Source organism: Pelobates fuscus, chromosome 3, assembly GCF_036172605.1.
Source record: "Pelobates fuscus isolate aPelFus1 chromosome 3, aPelFus1.pri, whole genome shotgun sequence".
In the NCBI taxonomy this organism is placed as follows: domain Eukaryota; kingdom Metazoa; phylum Chordata; class Amphibia; order Anura; family Pelobatidae; genus Pelobates; species Pelobates fuscus.
This window is the reverse complement of record NC_086319.1, coordinates 260,639,194-260,667,034: the sequence shown is the minus strand read 5'-3', so window position 1 is coordinate 260,667,034 and position 27,841 is coordinate 260,639,194. Positions and strand designations below refer to the sequence as shown.

Here is a 27,841-nt window from a genome sequence, read left to right as displayed (position 1 = left end):
TGCATAGCAAGTGCCATGCACCCATTAGGCCTTCCCTATAGAAAAGCATTGCTTTCCTGTGGGGATTTGCACAGTGTGAGGACACCCAGCGTCATTTCACAAGTTAAGCTCTGTGAAACTGAAGGAAGCACCTCTGGTGGCTGTCTTTTGACACAGCCACTAGAACACAGTCTTAGCCCAGCAGTGTATACATTGTAGTTTCTGTAAAACTGCACTGTTTTACACTGCAGGGTTAAAGCAGCCCTGTTTCGCCAAACTTACCTTTCTTCTATTGTTTCTTCTCTTACTCTTAGAATCTGTTTTTCTTTTCTTTATTTCTGATTTAGATTTCTTTAAAACCTAAGAAGGGACACTATAGTCACCAAAACAACTTTAGCTTAATGAAGCCGTTTTGGTGTATAGATCATGTCCCTGCAGTCTCACTACTCCATTCTCTGCCATTTAGGAGTTAAATCACTTTGTTTATGAACCTTAGTCACACCTCCCTGCATGTGACTTGCACAGCCTTCCTAAATACTTCCTGTAAAGTCATCTAAAGTTTATCCTTTCTTTATTGCAAGTTCTGTTTAATTTAGATTTTCTTATCCCCTGCTATGTTAATAGCTTGCTAGACCCTGTAAGAGCCTCCTGTAGGTTATTAAAGTTCAATTTACAGAGAAAGAGATACAATTGTTTAAGGTCAATTACATCTGATTAAAAAGTAAACCAGTTTTTATTTTTCCAAAGCAGGCTGTGTCAATCAGAGCAAGGGAAGGTGTGTGACATGGGCTGCATAAACAGAAACAACATGATTTAACTCCTAAATGGCAGTGAATAGAGCAGTGAAACCTGAGCAGCATGATCTATACGCTAAAATTGCTATATTACTCTAAAGTTGTTTAGGTGACTATAGTGTTCCTTTAAGTCCGCTCCATTTCCTTTGTCACAGAAAGAACTCGCCCTTATCCCTGACACAGGTAATGGAGCTGATTTAAAGGGACACTATAGTCACCTGAACAACTTCAGCTTAATGAGGTTGTTCAGGTGAGAACTATAGCTCCCTGCTGCCGTTCTCATGTAAACCCTGTATTTTCTGAGGAAATACAGTGTTTACATTGAAAGCTAGGAACACCTCCAGTTGCAGTCACTCAGAGTGAACCAGACGGACTTCGGAGTTGATGGAGGCATAATATGCCTCCATCCACTCAGATCTGCTGTCAGCGGAGCACAGGGCAGCACTGTGCACAGCATTCTGTGATTCAGTATCTCCTCCCTCTGCATGCAGACACTGAACTTTCCTCATAGAGATTCATTGATTCAACTCATCTCTATGAGGAGATGCTGATATCCAGGGCTGTGTTCTGCCCCTGATCTGCCTCTTTGTCAGTCTCAGCCAATCCTATGGGGAAGCAATGTGATTGGATCAGGCTACCACATGTCAGCAGACTGCTTGTTTTTCTGAGTCTTAACAGCATGCAGATTTACAGCTTCAGGCTTGAATACAGTAAGATTTTTACTATATTTATGGAGGCATGAGGGGCCGAAGGGGGCTAGATGGTGGTGTTCACATTATAGGGTCAGGAATACATGTTTGTGTTCCTGACCCTATAGTGATCCTTTAAGCTCATCCTTTGGTCAAAGAAAGTCAAGCGTAGGACAGCGGCATGACAGTGCTGCTTTAAGTCAACTCCATTTCTTGTGTCAAAGAAAGTACTCTGCCTTCTCCTTGATTAAATGATTGAAAGGTGTATGTACAGTGAGTGAAAATAAAGTGCTCATTATTAGTTGTTTGCATTTTAGTAAATTATTGAAACCTAAAATAGGTCTTGTTTAAGAGAATTAATCCAGTCCAGGCAGCCATGAGCAGGGTTCTCATTTCTTCTACTTTTCATTTCCTAAATTTGTGTTCTTCTGTATGTATCTCTAAAGAATTTTTGTGTCTTAAAAATTAAATACACTTACTCCTCTAACTCTGTAACGTGTTCCGGGGAAGGTGGATCAGGTGGCACACTGTGTCAGCAGATGGGTTTTTGACTTTTAGCCAATAGTGTCTTGGGCTTTGAGGATTTTGTATTCCTATAGATTTTGAGACTATGCATATAATCTTGTATGTGTACTGCACTTTTTGAAAGGGTTGGTGTGGCTTCTTTCTATTCTATATAGGTTCACTGTGAGCAAAAAATTGTACTCGTGGAAATTTAGTGGCTCTTGAATTCATTGTGTCATCTGTGAGATGATAGTGACCTTAGCAGCCAAGGAGTAAACTTTTTCAAATTCTCTATTAGCTTTTCTTTTATGGTAATCCTTCCTCAGAAGCTGTAGTTCCCCACTAGAATCTGTAATGAATGCTGCCGCCAGGCCGATCTCTTCTGTCGCCCCTCTCACACCTTGCCTCTTTGTTGATCCTTACAGTGGCTTCCTGTATCCTATAGGTGTCAATTCAAAATACTAACCCTTAACTATAAAGCTCTAAACAACAAAAGCACTGATTCATAATTTTGCCTCTTTCTCAGTCTCTCAGCTCTGCTGGTGACGTCCTGTCCGCTGCTCGCACCCTTACTGCTAACTCGCGCTTGCATGACTTTTCGTGGGCGGCTCTTTTCCTTTGGAACCGCCTGCCTAACCCCACCAGACTCTCCTCTAGTCTTCAATCATTTAAGAAGCCCTCCAAAATCCATATTTTCAGAAATGCTTGGGCCTCCCAGTGGAACTTCTATTTCACAAACCTGTCTCTTTCTCTCTCCTGAAGTGCCATAGTCCACTCTCGCCTCTAGTTCTGCTGCTTTTCAACCTTGTTGTTTGCTGTTCCCATTGACAGACCTTATTGTGTCTTTATACTCCCCTCCTCTAGACCGTTAGCTTGTCTGAGCAGGGTCCTCATCAACGTATTGTTTCTGTAACAATTTGTAATTCTCTAATTTATTGTTAAATTTCCCCCTTTTGCCATATTGTAAAGCACCGCTGAATAGGTTATCACTATATAAATACCAATAATAATAAGGACCACAGAAGTTTTTGTACCTCAATTTGTATTCTTTAATTCTCAATATAGAGGGCAATGTTGATGGTGTAGATTAGCTGGAGAAGGGGGTAAGTAACATCTCCTAAAATTATTATATAAATAATTTTATAGTGATAAACTATATTTGACAGCATAATGAAATGCCATCTCATAAAGTGAACAAGCCATTACAACTGTGAATTCAAAAGTAATTAAACATAAGATGCGGTTTTTAATAAACCTTTTAATTAAAATCCTGAACTAGGCAGGTCAGCTTTTACTGTTTGATAGAAACATTTGAATGTTGTCAAAGCTCTAGATGGCTTGATCATACTTTAAATATATCATTTCTGTACTCTGAATAAAGCCTGTTTTATTTACTAAACTGTGGATTGTAAGGATATGCAACGTTTAGGACAAAATAGTTAGTGAATTTTCCCATGTTGTCTGTTTTGCCTTAAAATATAAATTTTCCACAATTCCCAGTTAATTGAATAAATCACAAAAGGTAGCAGTCCTACAGTGAATGCTGGTTGTAGGAATAGATGGTGAATGTAGGCAGTTTAAGGAACTTGCCATGCTGGAAGTGACCCAACATTTTGAATGCATTACATAGATAAAAGTGACACGCCAAGCACCCAGACCACTTCTGCCCATTGGAGTGGTCTGGGTGTTGACTCCCATCACCCTTAACCCTGCAAGTGTAATTATTGCAGTTTTTATAAACCGTAATAATTACCTTGCAGGGTTAAGTCCTCCTCTAGTGGCTGTCTAACAGACAGCCACTAGAGGGACTTCTAGGGTATTAAACAACGTTTTGCTTGCTGGAATCCCCATAGTTAAGCATTGAATAATTACTCTAACATTTCTCTAACAATGAGAGCCTTTTTTTACTGTTTACGGTTTTCAATACATACACTGTATATACACAAAAAAATAAATCTTTTGGTTAAGCCTTGTTTTCTCTGTGTAGTTTTAGGTTATCTTGTGTTATATAAAAACAGTCACTTATAATTGTCTTTTCCACTTACACTTATAAATTTAAATAAATAGAAAAAACACATTACTTCAAAAGTATACATGCTGTGCACAGTCTCATACAGGCAAAGGGAAGTACATGTCCAATATCACAGAAGGTCAATATAGCCATTTTGGAAATATTTTTCCAAGTATACTATTTTGGAACACCGTGTTCCAACTCCAACATTATTTCTGCACAATTTTTGGTTTTCTGAAAAAAAAATTTAAATCAATTTTAAAAAGTATTTTGTTTCAAACCCACCAATAGATAAATTACATCCTCTTCCAAATACGTATCCTTACTTTTGCAGAGTAATTTTGGCGAAAACATGCAAAAACCCTGGAACAAGACAGAGCTGCTTTAAAGGGGCACGATAGGCAAAGATGCTACTTTATCTCAATGAAGAGCAGTGCCGTGTCTGACAAACTGCAATGTTTACATTGCATGGTTAAGTCCACTTCTAATAATGGCCCTCCCCCCCTGGCCCCCACCCCTAAATAAAGAGGGGGGGTCCTACTGTCCTTCCCTGGCCCCCACCCCTGAGTGGTGGTTTGTGGGGGCCCTAGATAAGCATGGTCGGGGGGGACCTACCGGCCCCCACTCCTGAGCGATGGGTGGGGGCCCTAAAAAAAACAATAAGGGGGGGGGGGGCTACTGTCCTCCCCCCCTGGCCCCCACCCCTGAGCGATGGGTGGGGGCCCTAAAAAAAACAATAAGGGGGGGGCTACTGTCCTCCCCCCCTGGCCCCCACCCCTGAGCGGTGGGTGGGGGCCCTAAATAAAGAGAGGGGGGGTACCTACCGGCCCCCACTCCTGAGCGATGGGTGGGGGCCCTAAAAAAAAACAATAAGGGGGGGGGGCTACTGTCCTCCCCCCTGGCCCCCACCCCTGAGCGGTGGGTGGGGGCCCTAAATAAAGAGAGGGGGGACCTATCGTCCTCCCCCCCCGGCCCCCACCTCTGAGCGGTGGGTGGGGGCCCTAAAAAAACAATAAGGGGGGGGACCTACTGTCCTCACCCCTGAGCGGCGGGTGGGGGCCCTAAATGAAAATCTCCCCCCCCCCCCCCCATCAAGGTGACTAGGGGTCCCAAGCCCCTAGTCACCCCCACCTCCCCCCCAAATCAAACTATCCCCTACCTACCCCCCTCACCCTAAAAATAGTGATGGGGGAATAAAATAACTAACCTGTAAAAAAAAAAAAAAAAAAAAAAATTAACTTGCCATTTGACGTCTTCTTTTTTCTAAAATCTTAATTTTTCAGCCCAAAAAAGGCCAAATAAAAAGCCATCATACCCGTCGAACTTAAAATAAAATAAAAAACCTGACGAAAAAGAAAAAGCCCGAGCGCAAAAAAAGAATCCATCTTCACCCATGGAGGGCTCCACTCAAACTGAGCTACGCAGGGCGGGGGAAGGCTTATAAAGCCTTGCCCCGCCCTGCAATTAGGCTAAGAACACTCTGATTGGTGGGTTTAATCAGAGTGCTCTTTGTCATTTTACACAGCGTGGGAAAGTTCTTTGGAATTTTCCCACGCTGTGTAAAATGACACAGAGCACTGTGATTGGATGGCTTGAAAACCGCTCAGGGGTGGGGGTCAGGGGGGGAGGACAGTAGGTCCCCCCCCCCCTATTGTTTTTTTTAGGGCCCCCACCCACCGCTCAGGGGTGGGGGCCAGGGGGAGGACAGTAGGTTCCCCCCCCTCCTATCTTTATTTAGGGCCCCCACCCACTGCTCAGGGGTGGGGGCTGGGGGGGTAAGACAGTAGATTTTTTTATTTTATTATTATTTTTTTTACACTCGCGGTATAGCGAGTAGGGGCATATTATTTACTAATACTAAGTAATCTCTACTTAGTATTAGTAAATTTGGCTGAAAGACCAATTTAGGTCTTTCAGCCTTTTAGTAGATAGCTCCCTAATACCGTGGGAATTAGGGAGTTATCTACTAAGCGGCTGCAAGATGCAGCCGCGGCAATAAATAGGATCGGAGTTTCATTCATTAGAATTAAATTGCGATCCAAACAAAGTGCCGAATTGTGTTCTAAAAGAAACGAACATACTGTTCTCATTCAGTTAGAATGCAATTCGGCAGTTTCGTCTAAAAACTGGTCAAATAGCACACTCAAATGTTTTATTATAGCTTATGTATTGCTGAAAATGGCAACAGAAAGTAAAATTGAGTAACTAGTGACTCCAGGAAGAGAAATACGTTCCTCCATAGGCTGGTAATCATTCTTATAGTGTAAATAGGGGCACTTGAGGTTAAATTATGTGCTGTAAAGTACTTGAACGTGAACACAGAGGCTGTGGAAACTGTTCTCAAAACCTTTGACTCAGACTCAAAATCTTCTATTTAAGATACTTCTGATTTACTTGTGTGATATACTGTATAATTAGATTACAATTACCATATTGCAAATTTTCTTTATATGCTGGCATATGAGTCGACTTTTTAAGTGGGAGAAAATATCCCAAAAACAAGAGGTTAACTAATAACCAAACTTAAAGTTGTTGATACAGGGCCAAGACAAAAATAAGGTCTTGGCTTAAAGCACCACTAAAGGAACCCAGACCACTTCAGTTCAATGAAGTGGTCTGGGTGCCAGATCCCCCTGGTTTTAACCCTGCAGCTGTGAACATAGCAGTTTCAGAGAAACTGCTATGGTTTTGTTAAGGGTTAATCCAGCCTCTAGTGGCTGTCTACCTGAACCATACACTAATGATTTGTTTGTTTAAACTCTGACCATCATATTAATTGGATCGTATAACAAGTTATCGTAAGTAGAACACTTAAAATGTTATATGAAATAGACTATTTGACTTCTGCCACCTAGCCTAGGACCACATTTTAAGTCTAGCAGTCCACAGGCCTAGCTTGGGCCCAAAAGTTGCACGTTCTTTTGGGTGTTAATGTTGATTTATCTGGCAAATAGGCCTAAACCTATATATAACACTTATACATTTTATGGGTTGACTTCTACACTGGCATATACAGTACATTTAGTCACAGCCGGTACATTTCTAAATGACTCCAGTAACCCGAAATTGCTTCTGACACCACAATTCCAACTTCACAGCCCTGGTAAAATACGTTTAAACTCTGGACTTGAAGTGTTTAAGCAAAGTATTAACTTTAACTTTAAACCATTGAACCAAGAATAATACGTAATCCCATGCTGGTTGGAAAAAAAAGGCTTTTATTGTACTGTATGTCTTAAGGCAAATACTGTATAAAACCATATGTACTTGAGATAAAGGTTTTGGGGTTGCTTCTAATAATTTTTTTTTTTTTTTTGTCACAGGCCCTATGAGAGAAAGGGAAAGCTGATGATGCCTGAGCACGACAATGGATTTCTCCTTCTCTTTCATGCAAGGGATCATGGGAAATACAATCCAGCAACCCCCTCAACTCATCGACTCCGCCAACAACCGGCAGGATGATGCCAATAGCAGCGATCAGGCTGATGAGGGCGGGCACACGCCCTATGATTCTGGCCTGCAGCCGGACTTCCAGTATCCTACTCCCACAACTGAGGATTTGCCTCCTCTCACAAATGGCTACCAACCATCATTGGGATATGAGCCACAGGGCAAGTACCAAACATATTCACAATTTCCTAATGGCTCAGCCAATGGCTATGGCACCAGGAACTTTACCACACTGGAGTATTACCCTCTGGATACTGCTGCCATGCGGCCCCATGAGGGTCTGGTGAAAACATCTCCTACACAGCCCACCTCCCCCCCTAGTCTTCATCAGTACCCTCCATTTTCCACTTCCACCCCTCAAAAGAAGACTGGCTCCCCAGAAATAAAACTGAGAATTACTAAGACTATCCAGAATGGGAGGGAAATGTTTGAATCCTCGCTGTGCGGGGATCTCCTTCATGAATTTCAAGCCAGTGAATACACCAGGAAAAAACATGAGCGTAGGAGAGAAAGGAGGGAAAAAAGGAAAAAGAGCAGTCGGCATCATCACCATCACCACCATCGTGGGGAGGTGAAGTTTGAAGAGCAACAGCCACAAAAGATAGCGAAACTAGAACCTCAGGAGGAGGAGATTGTAAGTTGAGCTCCAGTTTAATATTTATAAGAAGCCATTTGTATCTATTCTATTCAGGTTTACATGAACAAATGGAGATCAATTAACTTATTTTAAAGATTTAAAAATTGTCATGTTGTAACATTACACTGAACATGTAATCTTTTTATCTGTTTCCTTAGACCTATTCATTGTGTACTACTTATGTCATATCTTAGCACTTATTAAAGGGATCCTATAACGCCAGGAAAACAAAGCTGTTTTCCTGGCACTATAGGGATATTAGGTCCCCCCTTTCCTCTGGGCCCCCTTCCAGCCACTTACCTGAATCCAATGCCTGAGTCAGGCTCCGCCCATGCTCCGACGTCAGCCGGTGGGGGAGACCTAATGCGCATGCATTAATAAGAATGCTTTCCTAAGGGGGAAAATCTGATAACGGACCAAAAGATTTCGGAAGCCCTCTAGTAGCTGTCTGATAGACAGCCACAGGGGGGCAGATTTAGAGCTGCAATGTAAACATTGTCGTTTCTCTGGAACTGCAATGTTTTACATTGCAGCACTAAGTGCAAAAGGGACACAGAACCCAGACCACTTCAATTATCTGAAGTGGTCTGTGTGCCTACGGTGTCCCTTTAAGTCTACTTATATAGGTGTAGCAGCCATACAAGATAACATCTATTTAATAAAGAAGAACTGTCATTGTGGCTGTGCTGGCATACCATGTAAAAATCAGGATGTAGTGTCTAAAGAGGGTGCAGTGTGTGACTGTTGGAAGTTATAGAGCCTTTATATATTGTGTGGGGGAGGTTAGGAGCCAATATGCATATTTAAAAAAAAAAAAAAAAAGCGCAACTAAAAATCTTACCTTTTTCTCAGCGAGCGGGTACAATGCAAGCTCTGGTGATCCAGTGGTATTCAGTAACTCTAGCCTGCAGCTCCTCTGGCTGCAGGCAGAGTTCAATTCATTAACATTCAACCTCCCATTCCCCCCCGCCTCAGTGAAGTGCCTTTAGGCCGGTGAGATCTTTGATCTTTGGATAGCGCCAGCTCTGCATCAGTAGGCGGACCGCATAAAATCCCATCATTGTAATATGTATGTATTTGAAAACCCTGACCTATGGCAATAATCCTCCAAAGTGTATTCCATACACAAAATTTGTGCATAACTGTGTCTGATCCAATTTAGTGTGTAAATGTAAACTGTGTATTGTTCTAGTGAAATTACTGTAAATGAATATATATACCGTATTTTTCGCTCCATAAGACGCACCTCACCATAAGACGCACCTAGTTTTTAGAGGAAGAAACCCAGAAAAAAATTATTCTGAACAAACTGTCCCATAGTGTTTCTTACTATGGGACAGTTTGTACAGAATATTTTTTTCTCCCCTGTCCCATAGTGCCCCCCCCCCTCCCATAGTCTTCTCCTCTCTCCCATAGTCTTCATCCCCCCCTCCCCTCCCCATAGTCTTCATCCCCCCCTCCCCTCCCCATAGTCTTCATCCCCCCCCTCCCCTCCCCATAGTCTTCATCCCCCCCTCCCCTCCCCATAGTCTTCATCCCCCCCTCCCCTCCCCATAGTCTTCATCCCCCCCTCCCCTCCCCATAGTCTTCATCCCCCCTCCCCTCCCCATAGTCTTCATCCCCCCCTCCCCATAGTCTTCATCCTCCCTCCCCTCCCCATAGTCTTCATCCCCCCTCCCCTCCCCTCCCCATAGTCTTCTCTTCTCTCCCATATTTTCCTCTCCCATACTGTCCCCCTCCCCTTGTCCCATAATTACTTACCTGTCTTGTAGCGTTTCTCGGCAGCACAGGGCACACCGCGGTACTGGAACTTGAATTTCATGTTCCGGTTTCCGGCAGGACTGAAAGGAAGTGCGCACACTGAGTTGAGTGCGCACTTCCTTTCAGTCCCGCCGGAAACCGGAACATCAAATTCAAGTTCCAGTACCGCGGTGCGCCCTGTGCTGCCGAGAAACGCTACAAGACAGGTAAGTAAAGCTTCATATTCGCTCCATAAGACGCACAGACATTTCCCCTCACTTTTGAGGGGGAAAAAAGTGCGTCTTATGGAGCGAAAAATACGGTATATATTTATTTATTTATTAATATGCATCCATCATTTTTGATTGGTTTCTGCCAACTTCAAATGCAATGGTTGAGAGACCACAATTTCTTGCAGGGTTCTATCGAAAGCAGGCCAGACAAATTTGTTTGGAATCCAGTTTTTTTGTTTTTTTTTATTCTTTATTTTTGGAAGCGCAATGTTAAGTACAAGCTCAAAATATGACATATGTATTTCACAAGAAGTATAGTCACAGGTATATGCTGAAAAGGTCAAGATGTTGTGCGCTTTTTTTTTGTATGGTGTACAGGTAAGATTATACATGCAGAAAAAACAAATGTCGCTGAGTAGTCGATTAATACAAGATAAAACATTTGTGTTGCGCTAAGTGCATGCCTAGCGTGTGTAGTAGAAGGTTTTAACGATATGCTATATCATGGTGCTCAATATAGAAACATGATGGGTCTAAACCGTAAGCTTCATGTAGTTTTTTCACCCTGGCTGGTCAAGAGTTTGTGAGCGGACGCAAGCTTCAGGAGCCGAGTCTTCGCATATTGCAGTAAACTCGGGGTTAGCCAATGCCCGTTCTGCCGTGTCGGTGTGGCTGGGCTCGAGTGTCTGTCAGTGTTGGGAGTCGGGCGAAGTCTAGCAATACGTGTCGCTGGGCTCCTCTTTGGTTTCTCTTGGGCCGCAGCCTTGTCGGATTAAGACTGCCAAATCTGGGCATCAGGAGGTTAGTGTCCATCGGGATGGGTAGTTGGTCGTAGCTCAGTATAGCTTGTTGCTGGGTGCTACTTTTATTCCCTCTTTGGGGCCGCCGCTCTGCAGGATGTGCGTAAGGTGCGTGTATGGTCAGCCCTGCTGTAGGAGTACCTTGCTTGGCGGCAGGTTTGGTAGTCGCCGGCGGGGGTAATCGCGGTGCGATGTCCCGTTCCTCTAGCCCCGCAGCTATTATCGGTCTGGCTTGGTTTCTGTCGCTGCTCGCTGTTGACTTGGCTTGTGTAGTGGACAGGTAATAGATCGCCTGTAGGGCTGCGGTGCGGGGTGGGAAAGTCACGGACTCATCAGTCCTTCCGGGCATCTCGCTGATTGTTGAGAGCTCGGTGGAAGAGCAGTTCTTTCCGCTGATTCCCGAGCGCATGGCATCCGCCATCTTGTGTGCTGCGTCCGGGCCCTCGAGCGGGGTGGTGGTGTCGTTGGGCCTTGGACACATAGCCTCTTGTTGAGGACCGGGATCACCCCCACCGGTCCATAGGGGGGGGAATGGGGCCGGGTCCCCCCGGGTCTGGGTCTCAGGCTGGGCACCGTTAGGCAGGATAGTGGGGCAGCGGCCGTCCACCCCTCTCACCGCCGGAGTAGGCCTCAACTGGGTCGTCGAAGGTCTCAACTCCAGGGGACTGAAGCTCGGGGAGTCAGCTTCGCCCTGGATCCAGTGACCCCTCAGCACTGAGGTCCAATGCTGTCGCTCTGTATTTAGATCGAATTTCATGTTTTTCATGCTTAAAGATTTGTAAGTTGCAGGAGCTGGTCTCTCTTGCGACCGCTCAGCTCGGCGGTCCGGCCCCCCCCCCCACCTTTTTTTAAACTAGCGAAGTTTAATTTTCCAGAAATATACAATTCTTAAAGGGACACTGTAATCACCAGAACCACTACAGCTTAATGTAGTTGTTCTGGTGCATATAACCTGTCCCTGATGATTTTTCAATGTAAACATTACCTTTTCATAGAAAAAGCAGTGTTTACATTGCTGCCTAGAAACCCCTCTAGTGCCACTCATGTTCAGCGTCTCCACGCTCTTCATGGAGGTGATGAATGTTACCCATAGAGAACAAACCTCCCAATGCTTTCCTACAGCCTGCCGCCTCCATGCTACTCAGGGCGACTGGCCGGCTCAATTGTTCCCCCATCCTGCCGCTTTAGCTAGATGACTTAAAATCCTAGGCTGCGTGGCAACCTGGTGCCTGGGATTTGTCAAGCCCTGGGTTAATCTAGAGCATGGGTCGTCAACCTGGTCCCTACCGCCCACTAGTGGGCGTTTTAGGATTCCAGGTGGGCGGTAGGGATTTCCAAGTTTTGATGACCGGGTGCGAGCCGGCGGTACCCCTGCGACTGGGTACAGCCGTGACCATTTGCGGCCCCGGCCCGCGCGGCAAACTGCCGGGGCCGCATATGGAGGGGTCCATCGGGTGGCCCATGCTGTCAGGGCCACCCGATGGATGTGGATTGTGAGGGGGCCCGGTCAGCGCTGGGCGCTTTAACAGCGCGACCGGGCCCCCTGTGATGACATCACAGAGCTGGGAGGAAGTGACTGCACGTCACTCCTCCCAGCTAACACTGAGAGCCGCGCGGGAGGAAGACCAGGGAGTCAGAGTGGGAACTCTGACTCCCATCCACCTCAGCCACCACTGGACCCCAGGGAAAGTCACCCTCCTGAATCTAAAAGGTAGGAAACAGGAGGGTGACTTAAATATAATGTGTGTGTTTGTATGTATGTCTTATGTGTGTGTCTGCATGTGTGTGTGTCTATGTATGTCTTGTGTGTGTGTGTGTGTGTCTGCATGTGTGTGTGTCTATGTATGTCTTATGTGTGTGTCTGTATGTATGTATGACTGTCTGTTGGTATGTGTGTCTGTATGTATGTGTTGTGTGTATGTATGTGTGTATGTATGTGTCGATGTATGTGTCGGATGTGTCTTGTATGGGTGTCGTGTGTGTCTGTATGTGTGCCTGTCTGTTATAGTGGACTATAGTAAGTGGGCTACCTAGCTCAGCCTTCCTACTGGGCATTGCTACAAGGAAGGTTAAAAAATAGAAAAAAGGGGAAAAAAAAGGTGGGGAGGGGAATTGAGGAGGGCGAGGAGATGAGCTGACGCACAAATGAGAAATCATATTATGCGCAAACAGAGAAGTCGTCTGAATATCACTGAAAGAGACCTTCGTTTGTTCCTTACGAAAATCGAACCACATATCAAATATTTAGTCTCGCAGCATCAACCTCAAGGATCTCATTAATCACTAGTAAAGGTAATTTAATTTACTTTATTGTTTTCTCATTAAACTTTATAAAGTTAAAAACCTTATAAACCTGCATTAAGTAGAAATAAAAAGATAAATGTACGTACATTTTTTTTTTTTTTTTTTTAAACACCCTCCTTTCTAAAAAATATAACGCATTTGCGCGAAAACTGGTGGGCGGTAAGGACATTTTTTTCAACCAAAAAGATGCATTAGTGGGCGGTAGGTAGAAAAAGGTTGACTACCACTGATCTAGAGGCTGTTTAAGTCTCTCTAGCAAACTTATATATTTTTTTTGGTATGATAATATTAAGGTTGTCAGGGAGTGATTGTTTAAAAACTATAGCATTCTAATGGATATAAAATATTGAGGTGTCTGGTGTTAAATATTTATATCTAGAAGTATTTAAAAATAAATAAAAATTGTCACTTTTTAAAATATTGGCACATTTTTTTCTCTTAAACCAGTAAATGCTATCCTTCTATTCTGTGTAACTATTTTTACTGTTAAACAAGTTCCCAGCAACCCATCCTTTCCTGCTTGGGCGAATGAGAAACTGAGCAGCAATTGGCAGCCGTGATTGCCTGAGAGTATCAGGTGCTAGAGGACTCCAGGCACTATAACCAATGCATTGAGATCAAATGGTTATAGCACCTACAGTGTTCCTTTTAAGTCCTCTCCTTAATAGCTGATTTGATGATTTCACTTCTTATTATCCATCAAAATATGTTTATGCATTGGGTACCTATGCTCGGCAATGGGTTGTGAGCAGTGGTCTTTAGCAGGATCTGCCACATAAAATCACAGCCCTTTCTGCGCTGCCAGTTCGCTGTTAACTTGGATTTGGTGGTTTTAGCATAGCATGCAAAAATTTGTTACATGCGGCACTGTCTGGGGACTTTGCATAATAGACAAAGACTCCCAACCATGACATTGTTCTTGTGGGTTCGGTGTCCAGGGGGGCAGGCAAAGGTGAGTTTAACTTACCTCAAACCTGTCCCTCGCAGGCACCACATTCTTCTTCCAGCCGGTCCTCTTCTGCTGCCAGGAGCCAACATCACTGCTGCACTCCTTTACATGCATGAGAGTACAGCATTGAGGTCTATGGAGGATTCTACATAGAGTCTATTCCTTGCAGCCGTCACTATTGACGGCTGGGAGAGTGACACTTCTAGAAGTCGTAGGAAAATACTGAGACAAAGAAGGGATCCTACTTTGTCTCAGTATATCTCTTGACTGGGTTGAAATTTTAGTGAAATTCCAACACCGTCAGTATGAGTGTTTCACTAAGATTCTATGTTTATGAAATACTCATTTTGTAGAGGTGACAGTGCCACTTTAAGTGAAATTCTTCATTATTTATATCTGAGGCTCGGAAGTAAGAAATAAAAGTTTGCAAAGGGACATTGGTTATCAGCTGCAGGCAGATCGCTCCCACACCAGGAGCGTCTTATTCTGGTCCCTACCCACAGTTTTGTTTTCCTAACGGTATAGTGTTTCTTAAATTTGAATTTCACATTGAATTCACTTTGTGTTCTGAAGTAAGTTAAAACAAAACTTTCAGATCTTGCAAAACCATACATGTTAAATATAGACGATAAAGACACCACTGTGACCTGTATATTTTCTTAAAGGGACACTATAGTCACCTGAACAACTTTAGCTTAATGAAGCAGTTTTGGTGTATAGAACATGCCTCTGCAGCCTCACTGCTCAATCCTCTGCCATTTAGGAGTTAAATCCCTTTGATTATGAACCCTAGTCACACCTCCCTGCATGTGACTTGCACAGCCTTCCATAAACACTTCCTGTAAAGAGAGCCCTATTTAGGCTTTCTTTATTGCAAGTTCTGTTTAATTAAGATTTTCTTATCCCCTGCTATGTTAATAGCTTGCTAGACCCTGCAAGAGCCTCCTGTATGTGAGTAAAGTTCAATTTAGAGATTGAGATACATTTTCATACAGGCTCTGTCAATCATAGCCAGGGGAGGTGTGGCTAGGGCTGCATAAACAGAAACAAAGTGATTTAACTCCTAAATTACAGTGAATTGAGCAGTGAAATTGCAGGGGAATGATCTATACACTAAAACTGCTTTATTTAGCTAAAGTAATTTAGGTGACTATAGTGTTCCTTTAATGGTGTTTGGGGAGAGGATGAAGGAAAGATATACCGGTACTTGCATGTAACCTTTGCAACTCAGCGACTCCATCTTCAAAAAAATAGGTCCTTGTACTTCTGCAAGCAGAAGAAGCTCCTAGGAACATTGTCACTCATGTACTCTTGAGCATACATCAGTGTAGAAAAAAGGAGGTTGATAATAGATCCCAACTAGACAGCTGGACCCTGCAAGAATCTTCTTGTGTATGTACACTGAGTTGCCTACCTACAGAACATAATTGTTCCCAAAAGTCGTTGCTCATAAACTGTGTCAAGAACTGTGTGACTTTTGGGGAGTTTTCGATTTTTGTCGCATTTAGCCAAAAACCATCTCCTACAGAATACAAATCAGTCTCTACTTTTGGTTTTCTCTTGATTTTCAGTATAACACCTGTACTGCACTGATACGCTGAAAGTGCTGGGGTAAAAGCTAAATCTCAGCCATCTGAGCCAACATCACCATCCAGGTTGGATGGAATTGACATTGATAACGTATAAATGTTAAAGCATTAAAGAGCACTCGTAACAATTACAGTTCCTTCTGGAGGTTATTGTGTAGCGCAGTGGTTCCCAAGTGGCACACAGGGCAGCAAGATATTCTCTGAGAATTGACTAAATATACGAAGAAGAATTCCTAAATGCAAGGAAACCTAAAGTGAGGAGCACTTTACAGCAAAAGGAAAAAAGGAACCGTAACTCTTATTCATAAAGGAAGGTAATACAGACACAGTCACTAAAATACATACTATTAAAAATGTCAAAATGAGAGGGCCTACAATTCTCACTGGCACAAACGAGGCCTACTCCGGCGATGAGTGGAGCGGACGGCCGCTGCTCCGCTATCCCGCCCATCGGTGCTCAGCCAAGAGCCAGACCCGCAAGGAACCGGCCCCGTTCCCCCCTGTGGTCCGGGGGGGAGATACCGGTCGTCACCCTCAAGCCCCGACTGCCGCAAAGCACCCGACCCGCAACTAAAACATTACATTCAAGATGACTGAGGCCGCATTTGATGGCGCCGAGATCAGAGACACCACAGGCTACTCACCCGCATCTGCAGTAAACAGGACGGGGAGCAGGCACCGGCAGCACAGACTACTACTGCAGCCATCCACCCGCCTGCACCCTCGTGCCCTAACAAACTGCTCATTTCTAGAAGCTGAGACTGGGCCGAGGCTGTACGAAGAAGAACAGGGCCGCGACAGGCAGCGGAGAGAGAAGTATAGCAGGCAAAACAAGCTAAACGGAACAGACCACAGGATCAGGAACCGCAACTTGCCACTACCCCGACTCACCAAGATCCAGAGGTACCCTGCTGAGAGCCGCACGCTACTCCGGGTCTGCTGCACGGCGCCTACCAGGCGACACCGACGGAGTCACACCACGCACGGGCAGCCGACCTGCAATGGGAACACGCTGAACCCAAGGAAGGCCGAGACTACCAAGAGGCATATGAGGACACTTTGAAAGCAAGTCTCTCTGTCACACAGATTTAGCCTTAACAACCTTGACTGAACGAGCGGTTGGGTAGGGGTGAGGGGGTGAAACCTAGCACTCACCAGCTGAAGCTTAAACTCAGTTAAAGATCTGTGTATGTTGCCTACCTACCTAAGCATGACACACTAGATTGTATGCAGCCTAGCATGTCCATCACTAACGATAATATACTGAACCCTCAAAGCTTGCTTAACTAAAAGTCATGGCACGCTTATTACTTACAGTGAACGTCTGAGGCCACATAGTATGTTAATCCTATGTTATAGCACGGTTACTACTCTGACAATATAGTTTTTGATAAAGTGCAGTAAATCTACTAAGCTAAGTTAGAATCATATACTACTTAAATTCCTATTCTCTAACCGTGATTTCCTTCAATAAAAAAAAGAAATGAAAATGTGCAAGTAATTCTAAATACACCATTGTTGAAAAGTATGAATATCGGCGTGAGGAATGCCGTTGGGGTACCTCACGCGTGTTGTTATATTTCTTTGCACGGCAAAAAAAAAAAAAAAAAAGAGGGCCTGACCCAAACCCTTTTAGGATCCCTGTGGATGACAACCCCCCCCCCCCCTTCAGTATGAGAGAGCCCAAGTGCATTGGTCTAAGCTAAATCACCTCATATGGCTAAAGGAGCAGGGAGGTAATGCAAGGCTAGTAACACAAATGGCAGCAATGGAGACATTTTTTTAGCTAACTAACCCCCTTTTTAATTTTTTTTATTTGAGGGAACCCAGTACCTGGCCAAGGACTTTCAACACGGATCAAAAAACCCCCAATAATTAGAGATCACCCCTTTGGAAAAGGAAAAATAATAAGCAGGGAATATAAATAGCCTTAATAAATTCAATCACTAGGACGAATACAAGGGAACCTCACACAGTTGGGAAGGGAACAAGAAACCTAAAACTTGATACTATCTACTAGATATTCCTATGGGGCTGAGTTAACAAGGGTTAGGATGGTGTTTTAAGTGCTTTATTTATTTTTTCCTGTTCTCTTTTCTGGGTGACGGTAAACATGCAGAAGGAAGCATGTCAAACTCAAAGTCTAGCATGGACCACATAAACAAGGTTTAATGGGAGAAAGAAAGAAAAAAAGACTTCTGGAGAAAGAGTATCCTTATAGTGCAGATTTATTACAATATTGTGAGCAAGGCATGTCCACCAAAATAAGCAGCAGTGAATGGAATGGCCTGCCTACCGCCATCAGACTCTCCCCTAGTCTTCAATCATTTAAGAAGAGCCTTAAAACCCATCTCTTCAGGAAAGCTTATGGCCTCCCAGAGTAACCTGTACCTTACATACCTGTCTCTTGCTCTCTCCTATAGGGCGGTGCTTTACTCTCTCCTCCAGCTCTGCTTCACTCCCACCCTATTTGATTGATATTTCCTGTCCTAACGTGTCTTATACCCCACCTCCTATAGACTGAAAGCTCGTTTGAGGAGGGTCCTCTTCAACCTATTGTTCCTGTAAGTTTTCTTTTAATTGTCCTATTTATAGTTACATTCTTCCTCTCATAATATTGTAAGGCGCTACAGAATCTGTTGGCGCTATATAAATGGCAATAATAATGGGGCAGCAAAAAAAAACAACACACCTTACATTTTCATAGAAACGTAGGTTTATTTTGAAAAGTACAGTATAAAAAAAAAACCCGGCATCCCCCTCTACTAAATCCCAGTACCCCCCTCTAGCCAACAAGCATACTCCATTTACATTGCCGCTACCAGTGTGCGACCGCGGAGTCCGGCCTTTGGTATACCCCAAATGGCGCCGTCCGCACCCTGTGCCAAATCTGATCCTCCCGCTACTTCTTGAAACCCTGTAAAGGTGGAGCACGTCAATGTCACGTCGGAATGTGATGTGGCATTGCATGCCTCCATGCACCTCCAGGTACTCCACTGCCCAACATACACACACAGACACTGACAGACTAATTGACAGACTTGTTCCCTACCTTTGGGAGCTCGTGTGGGAATCTTCTATCTGGAGATCTCCTTCCTGCTCCTCACTGCTCCCTCGCGTGCAGTTTAGTGATGCTGGGTGCCGGAATGTGATGTCATATTCCAGCGCCCGGCATCACAACAGACGGCGCGTGCGAGGGAGCAGTGAGGAGCAGGAAGACTGAGCTCCTCCAGCGACTTCTCCTCCCGACCGGGTAAATTTTAGCAGAGTAGGCACCTGCAATGTGGGGAAAGCAGGTGCCTACTCTGCTTTAACAATAAGCATGTACTCGCGGCTTGCCAGGCCGCAAAGATGGTCCTTGCGGGCCTGTGGGCCACGATTTTGACATGCTTTATGTAAAGGTTATGTTGTCAAGAGTCCATTGGCGCTAGAATCTGTCAAGTGGTTGATAAACGCTTAAATACCGGTACTTACCTTGCTTGAATATAGCCTGCTGTCATATTGGTTTTAATGAAATGATTGGCCTTAAAAAAAAAAAAAAAAAGTTTTTTTTTTTGTTTTTTTTTTTTAAAAAGGAAGGTCATATTGCCACACTATTGTACCGACTCACTCTCAGCTAATTAATACTTTTTAAACCTGGTATGCTAGCTAATGACTAACGGATTACCAGGGCATGGAACTTGCAAACTCCTTGATGTAGTAGGTATGGTACATAGTGTTTCCCTAAACAGTGTTAAAATAAATTTTACTATTTTTTTTATGGAACCTTCTCAGACAAGCTTATTGTGATACTTTTCAGCAAGTTATATTTTTTTTTCCTCCTTCTTACTGTATTAACCTAGACCAGCTTCAGGTCACGTGCTCTTTTTACACAGTGTCATTTTTGACTTGTTTACATGCTTATTTTGTCCAGGCTTCTCATTCCCAGTTGTCCAAAGTTTAACAAATTTCCCAGGAGCAAAGCCACATATTTTACAACCCCCTCTCTTCCTGTTTTTAATTTCCATTATTTCGCCTTATGACAAATCCCTCAACATCCCTCACCTTATAGAGTATTAAATAGGTTTTGCGATTTTACCTATATGTGACATGTGCATGTACATTCAGTAATAGTAAAAATGCATAATTATTTATGACATTACTGACTTGTTCTATTTCTCAAATGGGTAAAGCTTTTTGTTATGCAGATTTACCTCTGTAGTGGTTTTGGTATTATATCAAACCATTTATTTACTTGTAGACAATCTTTAGAAATGAAATGTTTTTATACCTTTTTGTCAGATGTGTTTTTGATTTAATTTTGTTATTTTGGAAGATGAAGAACTTTTTGTATTTCAACAAAATGCCTGCTCATTTTGATTCCAACGTAGGCAAGCCTGTAAATAGTAAATATAAAAAAATTCCTGAAGTGCACACTTTGCACTTCAAATAATGTTTACATGTCATCCAAAATAGACATGTCAATGGAGATTAAAATGTAATCTACATATTGCAAAATTATCATCAAATTTATAAAATTGTAGTTTAACGGTACACTCTAGGCACCCAGACCACTTAATGTCATTAAAGTGTTCTAAGTGCAGTGTACCTGTTCCCTTAACCGTGCAATGTAAAACATTGCAGCTTTAGAGGCGCTACCTTGATTCACGTGCAGTTCAACTCCGTGAAACAACGTTGGATATCCTAACGCTTTGCATGATGACGTCTAGTGTCTTGAAAATCCCCATAGGGAAGACAGAAACTTTTGAGGAGAATCAGGTAAGTGGCTAAAGAGGTTTTTAACACTTTCATTGGCTCTGGGGTGGTGGGGCGGAAATAGTGGGACACTCTATAGTAAATACAGTTTTGTATTTCTAACACTATAGTATTCCTTTAATTGACATGCTGTATAACTTTTTTTAAAGCGAACACAATTTGATCTGCTCATTTTGCTAGCAGTGTGTGCTTGGAAAGTTATTAAACTGTGAATTATTTTGATCTTGTACTTCACGTGAGTGGGGATGCATGGCAGTCAAGTTTGCGAATGGAGCTCCTCAGTGGATGAGCATGTTGACACCTGCCCTCCTTTCCTAGTTTGCAACCGCAGACAAATAATTGTGGAATGCTGCCAGTGCATTTGCTCTGCTTTTGTGCCTAAAGTACACCCTTCTGTATCCCATTTAAAACAATGTAAAATGAAGATGAAGATAAAAGTACCTTGAATCCAGCCCTGGTGAAGCTCCTGTTGCCGGCTTCCACATCCACTCTGTCCTTGCTGCCCTTGCAAGGTCCAATAAAATGCTTCTTAAAGAGCATTTGATTATGCCAATCTCACTGGCTCAGCGCATGCACACCTTGTGAGCTGGTAAGGGAAGAGGGTAGTGGTAGGCAGGGAAGGATATTAAAAATAAAAATTAAATGGTTTCTTTAAACCTCTGGAGCATGGGGTCCTTTCTGTTTCAAATGCTCTATTGGCCACTTTTGAGTGGGTTTCCCTACTTTGATTTCAGCTAAATATGAACCTATTATTTTGTTGTTGTTGTGTTTAGTTTTTTTTTCTTTCCTGCAATCCGCGACTTTTACGCCTGTAGCAGAGCTCCCTGTACCCCGGCTGGGTACCTCAGCCAAGGACCGCTTCCTAGCTGGAACAGGAGACAAACCGCAGCACTTCTGCCCACATTTGCCGTGGGCTGACTGGGGCCCTGGAACCGCTCCTTTCTGGAGCCGAATGGGGGACACTTGGCCTTTTATGCAAGTCCCCAAGCATGGGGTACGCCCACATGGACCTTGTTGGGGACAGGGACATAAATTTACAAATAATAACACATTTACAATGTGAGGCACTCCCACACACGGCACACAATCCCTCCCCTCTGCTTGGGAGATAATTGGATCAGTAAGTGTACTAATTCTAATCCAATTATCTCCAAGCACAGACAAAACATACATTTTTAAAAAGTCCCCAAAGTACCCCAAAACACATGATATCCCCACAAAAACAGTTACATCTACTCATCGCCCTGATCTGGGTGACCAATATATCCAAAAATCACCCAAATCAGTTCAGGGGTTCAGGAATTTCCTGGAAGTCATACTTTTAACAGACCGTGCACATGGTCCTATGCCCAAAACAGTTCCATGAAATCAGTGCTAATGGTCGGTCAAGTTTGGTAGTCTTTTACAGGTTTCCCTGCAGGGCCCATAGCCTGTGGTCAGGAGGCTGGCAAGCAGGCTCCTCCAGGAGCTCGTGGCAAACTCACTTGGAGAGGGCAGTTTGTCACAACACCCCATCCTCACATCTACGGTCCCACGCGTGGTCCAATCACAGGTTTCTCATAGAGACGCCTGTGATTGGACCTATTTCTGTCTTGTGTTACATGCACATGCTCTGGCCAGGAAAGACATGGGTAGGAAACGGAGGGAAGTATTGGGGACTTGGAGGAAGGGTTCATTAAAAAAAATAAACTGCCTGCAATGAGGGGTGAGTGTATGGCTACCCCTCCCATTTAGGAGTTATGACTTTTGTTTTTCTTCATGCAGCCCTAGCCTCACCTTCCTTAGCTGTGACTATTACAGCCTGCATTAAAAAGTGGTTTAATTTTCAATGGGATGTTAGCTTACTTTATACGTTTTTATTTCCTGCTCCGTAATTTGAACTTGTATCACAAGCAGGAGGCTCCTGTATGGTCTAGCAAGCGATTAAACAGAGCAGGAGAGAATTTGCAGTAAAGGAAGTGTAAACATTAGATGTCTCTTTACAGGAAGTGTTTAGGAAGGCAATGCAAGTCACATGCAGGAAGGTGTGATGAGGGTGCATAAACAAAGCAATTTCATTAGGCATGATCTATACAACAAAACTGCTTTACATATTTATTAAAGGGTCCATATTAAGATGAAGTATTCTGGGTGACTATAGTGTCCTGTTAAGATCAGGCAAGTTATATAGTATATAAAAAAAATCATACTGTAAAAAAAATAGTAATGAGAAAAAAATGACCAAAATAAAGAATACAATTCTAAAAGTCAAAATAAGGGAAAATATCAAGGATAAAAGGTGCCATCACTGCCATATGAAAAAAATGGTACCCCCCCCCCCCAATATATATATATATATATATATATATATATATATATATATATATTTATTTATTTTATTTATTTTTTAAATGGGGAGCTGATGGACTCTCTAAGCCAAATTAGTGGCACCCCTAAATTGTGGGTCTCCTAGACACTAGTTCTGAACATTTTGAGAAAGAGGTGGAGAGGGCACGGAGAGAAATGTTTCTTTGGGGTTAACCACTTGTGAACACTTTAACACCTAAAAGTAAGCCAGCACCATGTATCTCCTGGTACCATTACAACTTAATTTTGACAATGTTTCCCAGTGTTCCTTTAAGGAGTTTTTGTCTTAAGGAGCCATCAAAGAAGCCTCCCACATGGTGTGTGTGTGTGAATCTGTTGGGATAGTTTTGTGGATTTAAATGTTAATTCACTGAAATGTAACCATAACAATGTTCATGTTTTCTAGGTTCAGCAGTCCTTGCCTGTTTCACCACTCTCTTCTGAAGTCAGGACTGGTGTTTGGTTCCATGTGGGAGACTTGGTATGGTCAAAAGTAGGAACGTACCCATGGTGGCCCTGTATGGTATCCTGTGACCCTCAACTGCATGTCCACAGCAAAATAAATACAAGAGGTAAAGGAAATTAGATGCCAGGTATCTTTGTGTGTGCTTAGTATTGTTGTATGGTAAGAAGTATGCACTGATGAGTCAGCTAACTCATTGCGTAACCTCTACTGCATGCTTCTGTCTTCAGTAACCATCATTCAAACTTCAGTAATCAATATGAATACCTCTTTTCAGTGCATCTCCTGGCTTACTCTTTCTCTATGGGGACTCCAGCGTTCAGACTATATATGTCAGAACAACTCTGAGTGCATGTTTTAAATTCCTGGTGCTTGCATACAACTTTGGGATTCTTGAACTTACACTAGCTCTTGACTAATTGCTCAGTTTTTGATCAGATGAACTATACTATATACTATAATATCTAGAGGGCTTAAAGCATAACTCACTCTTTTGGAGTTTACACCATTGAACAAATTATTGAAAATCGGATATAGCTTGTGTTAAAGGAACACTATAGGGTCAGAACCACAAACCTGTGTTTCTGATCCTATAGTGTTAAAACCACCATTTAGGTGGCCTGCCCCCCACCTCCTTAGAAAGGTTTAAAGCTTACCTTATTTCCTGCTCTTTGTGGTCTGCAGGTGCTAGCCCTGCCTCTAATCCGCCTCTTTGTCTGACATCATCAGAATTAATGATGTAATCCAATCCAATGCTTTCCCACAGGTAAAGCATTGGATTGGCTGAGATTGCCAAGGAGGTGTGGTGGGCTAAACGCCACCCTTATCGAGTGATATTACAATCCAGTTCAGTACAGGCACAGCCAGGGCACATATTGCAAATGAAGATGACACCAAAAATGCTGGTTTGGTTTCTTCTCTTCCTTTAGCTACCGTATTTATCGGCGTATAACACGCAACGGCGTATAACACGCACCTCATTTTAAGAAGGAAATTCCAGGAAATTTCCCCCCCTCCCATAGTATCCCCCCCCCTCATCCCATAGTGTCCCCCCCCCCCCTCCCATAGTATTCTCCCCCCCTCCCATAGTATTCTCCACCCCCTCCCATAGTGTTCCCCCCTCATCCCATAGTGTTCCCCCCCCTCATCCCATAGTGCCCCCCCTTTCCATAGTATTCTCCCCCCTTCCATAGTATTCTCCCCCCTTCCATAGTATTCTCCCCCCCTTCCATAGTATTCTCCCCCCCTTTCCATAGTATTCTCCCCCCCTTTCCATAGTATTCTCCCCCCCTTTCCATAGTATTCTCCCCCCCCTTTCCATAGTATTCTCCCCCCCTTTCCATAGTATTCTCCCCCCCCCTTTCCATAGTATTCTCCCCCCCCCTTTCCATAGTATTCTCCCCCCCCTTTCCATAGTATTCTCCCCCCCCTTTCCATAGTATTCTCCCCCCATAGTATTCTCCACCCCCTCCCATAGTGCTCCACCCCCTCCCATAGTGCTCCACCCCCTCATCCCATAGTGTTCCCCCCTCATCCCATAGTGTTCCCCCCCTCATCCCATAGTGTTCCCCCCCTCATCCCATAGTGCCCCCCCTTTCCATAGTGTTCCCCCCCTCATCCCATAGTGTTCCCCCCCTTTCCATAGTATTCTCTCCCCCTTTCCATAGTATTCTCCCCCCCTTTCCATAGTATTCTCCCCCCCTTTCCATAGTATTCTCCCCCCCTCCCATAGTATTCTCCCCCCTCCCATAGTATTCTCCCCCCTCCCATAGTATTCTCCCCCCTCCCATAGTATTCTCTCCCCCCTCCCATAGTATTCTCTCCCCCCTCCCATAGTATTCTCTCCCCCCTCCCATAGTATTCTCCCCCCCATAGTATTCTCTCCCCCCTCCCATAGTATTCTCTCCCCCCTCCCATAGTATTCTCCCCCCCATAGTATTCTCTTCCCCCCCTCCCATAGTATTCTTCCCCCCATAGTATTCTCTCCCCCCCCCATAGTATTCTCTCCCCCCCTCCCATAGTATTCTCTCCCCCCCTCCCATAGTACTCTCTCCCCCCCTCCCATAGTATTCTCTCCCTCCCTCCCATAGTATTCTCTCCCTCCCTCCCATAGTATTCTCTCCCTCCCTCCCATAGTATTCTCTCCCTCCCTCCCATAGTATTCTCTCCCTCCCTCCCATAGTATTCTCTCCCTCCCTCCCATAGTATTCTCTCCCTCCCTCCCATAGTATTCTCTCCCTCCCTCCCATAGTATTCTCTTCCCCCCCATAGTATTCTCTTCCCCCATAGTATTCTCCCCCCTCCCATAGTATTCTCTCCCCCCCATAGTATTCTCTCCCCCCCATAGTATTCTCTCCCCCCCATAGTATTCTCCCCCCCTCCCATAGTATTCTCTCCCCCCCTCCCATAGTATTCTCTCCCCCCCTCCCATAGTATTCTCTCCCCCCCTCCCATAGTATTCTCTCCCCCCCTCCCATAGTATTCTCTCCCCCCCTCCCATAGTATTCTCTCCCCCCCTCCCATAGTATTCTCTCCCCCCCCTCCCATAGTATTCTCCCCCCCTTTCCATAGTATTCTCCCCCCCCTTTCCATAGTATTCTCCCCCCCCTTTCCATAGTATTCTCCCCCCCCTTTCCATAGTATTCTCCCCCCCCTTTCCATAGTATTCTCCCCCCCCTTTCCATAGTATTCTCCCCCCCCCTTTCCATAGTATTCTCCCCCCCCCCTTTCCATAGTATTCTCCCCCCCCCTTTCCATAGTATTCTCCCCCCCCCTTTCCATAGTATTCTCCCCCCATAGTATTCTCCACCCCCTCCCATAGTGCTCCACCCCCTCCCATAGTGCTCCACCCCCTCCCATAGTGCTCCACCCCCTCATCCCATAGTGTTCCCCCCTCATCCCATAGTGTTCCCCCCTCATCCCATAGTGTTCCCCCCCTCATCCCATAGTGCCCCCCCTTTCCATAGTGTTCCCCCCCTCATCCCATAGTGTTCCCCCCCTTTCCATAGTATTCTCTCCCCCTTTCCATAGTATTCTCCCCCCCTTTCCATAGTATTCTCCCCCCCTTCATAGTATTCTCCCCCCCTCCCATAGTATTCTCCCCCCCTCCCATAGTATTCTCCCCCCCCCCATAGTATTCTCCCCCCTCCCATAGTATTCTCCCCCCTCCCATAGTATTCTCCCCCCTCCCATAGTATTCTCCCCCCTCCCATAGTATTCTCCCCCCTCCCATAGTATTCTCTCCCCCCTCCCATAGTATTCTCTCCCCCCTCCCATAGTATTCTCTCCCCCCTCCCATAGTATTCTCTCCCCCCTCCCATAGTATTCTCTCCCCCCTCCCATAGTATTCTCCCCCCCATAGTATTCTCTTCCCCCCTCCCATAGTATTCTTCCCCCCCATAGTATTCTCTCCCCCCCCATAGTATTCTCTCCCCCCCTCCCATAGTATTCTCTCCCCCCCTCCCATAGTATTCTCTCCCCCCCTCCCATAGTATTCTCTCCCTCCCTCCCATAGTATTCTCTCCCTCCCTCCCATAGTATTCTCTCCCTCCCTCCCATAGTATTCTCTCCCTCCCTCCCATAGTATTCTCTCCCTCCCTCCCATAGTATTCTCTTCCCCCCTCCCATAGTATTCTCTTCCCCCATAGTATTCTCTTCCCCCATAGTATTCTCCCCCCTCCCATAGTATTCTCTCCCCCCATAGTATTCTCTCCCCCCCATAGTATTCTCTCCCCCCCATAGTATTCTCTCCCCCCCATAGTATTCTCTCCCTCCCTCCCATAGTATTCTCTCCCTCCCTCCCATAGTATTCTCTCCCTCCCTCCCATAGTATTCTCTTCCCCCCTCCCATAGTATTCTCTTCCCCCATAGTATTCTCCCCCCTCCCATAGTATTCTCTCCCCCCCATAGTATTCTCCCCCCCTCCCATAGTATTCTCTCCCCCCCTCCCATAGTATTCTCTCCCCCCCTCCCATAGTATTCTCTCCCCCCCCCTCCCATAGTATTCTCTCCCCCCCTCCCATAGTATTCTCTCCCCCCCTCCCATAGTATTCTCTCCCCCCCTCCCATAGTATTCTCTCCCCCCCTCCCATAGTATTCTCTCCCCCCCTCCCATAGTATTCTCTCCCCCCCCTCCCATAGTATTCTCTCCCCCCCTCCCATAGTATTCTCTCCCCCCTCCCATAGTATTCTCTCCCCCCTCCCATAGTATTCTCTCCCCCCTCCCATAGTATTCTCTCCCCCCTCCCATAGTATTCTCTCCCCCTCCCCCCTCCATAGTATTCTCCCCCCCTCCCATAGTATTCTCTCCCCCCTCCCATAGTATTCTCTCCCTCCCTCCCATAGTATTCTCTCCCTCCCTCCCATAGTATTCTCTTCCCCCCCTCCCATAGTATTCTCTCCCCCCATAGTATTCTCTCCCCCCATAGTATTCTCTCCCCCCCATAGTATTCTCTACCCCCATAGTATTCTCTCCCCCCCTCCCATAGTATTCTCTCCCCCCCTCCCATAGTATTCTCTCCCCCCCTCCCATAGTATTCTCTCCCCCCCTCCCATAGTATTCTCTCCCTCCCTCCCATAGTATTCTCTCCCTCCCTCCC

General features: G+C 44.7%; 1 protein-coding gene across 2 annotated transcripts in view; it reads left to right on the top strand.

Moving 5' to 3' along the window:
* The window catches only part of NSD3 (nuclear receptor binding SET domain protein 3), a 139,314-nt gene that overhangs the window by 8,011 nt on the left and 103,462 nt on the right, over window positions 1-27,841 (top strand). For both annotated transcript variants that reach the window (XM_063448423.1, XM_063448422.1), the window contains exons 2-3: window positions 7,301-8,061; window positions 23,187-23,352. In XM_063448423.1, coding sequence (XP_063304493.1) covers window positions 7,345-8,061; window positions 23,187-23,352 — 883 coding nt within the window. In that variant the 5' untranslated portion in view covers window positions 7,301-7,344. The remainder of the gene's footprint in view (window positions 1-7,300; window positions 8,062-23,186; window positions 23,353-27,841) is intronic.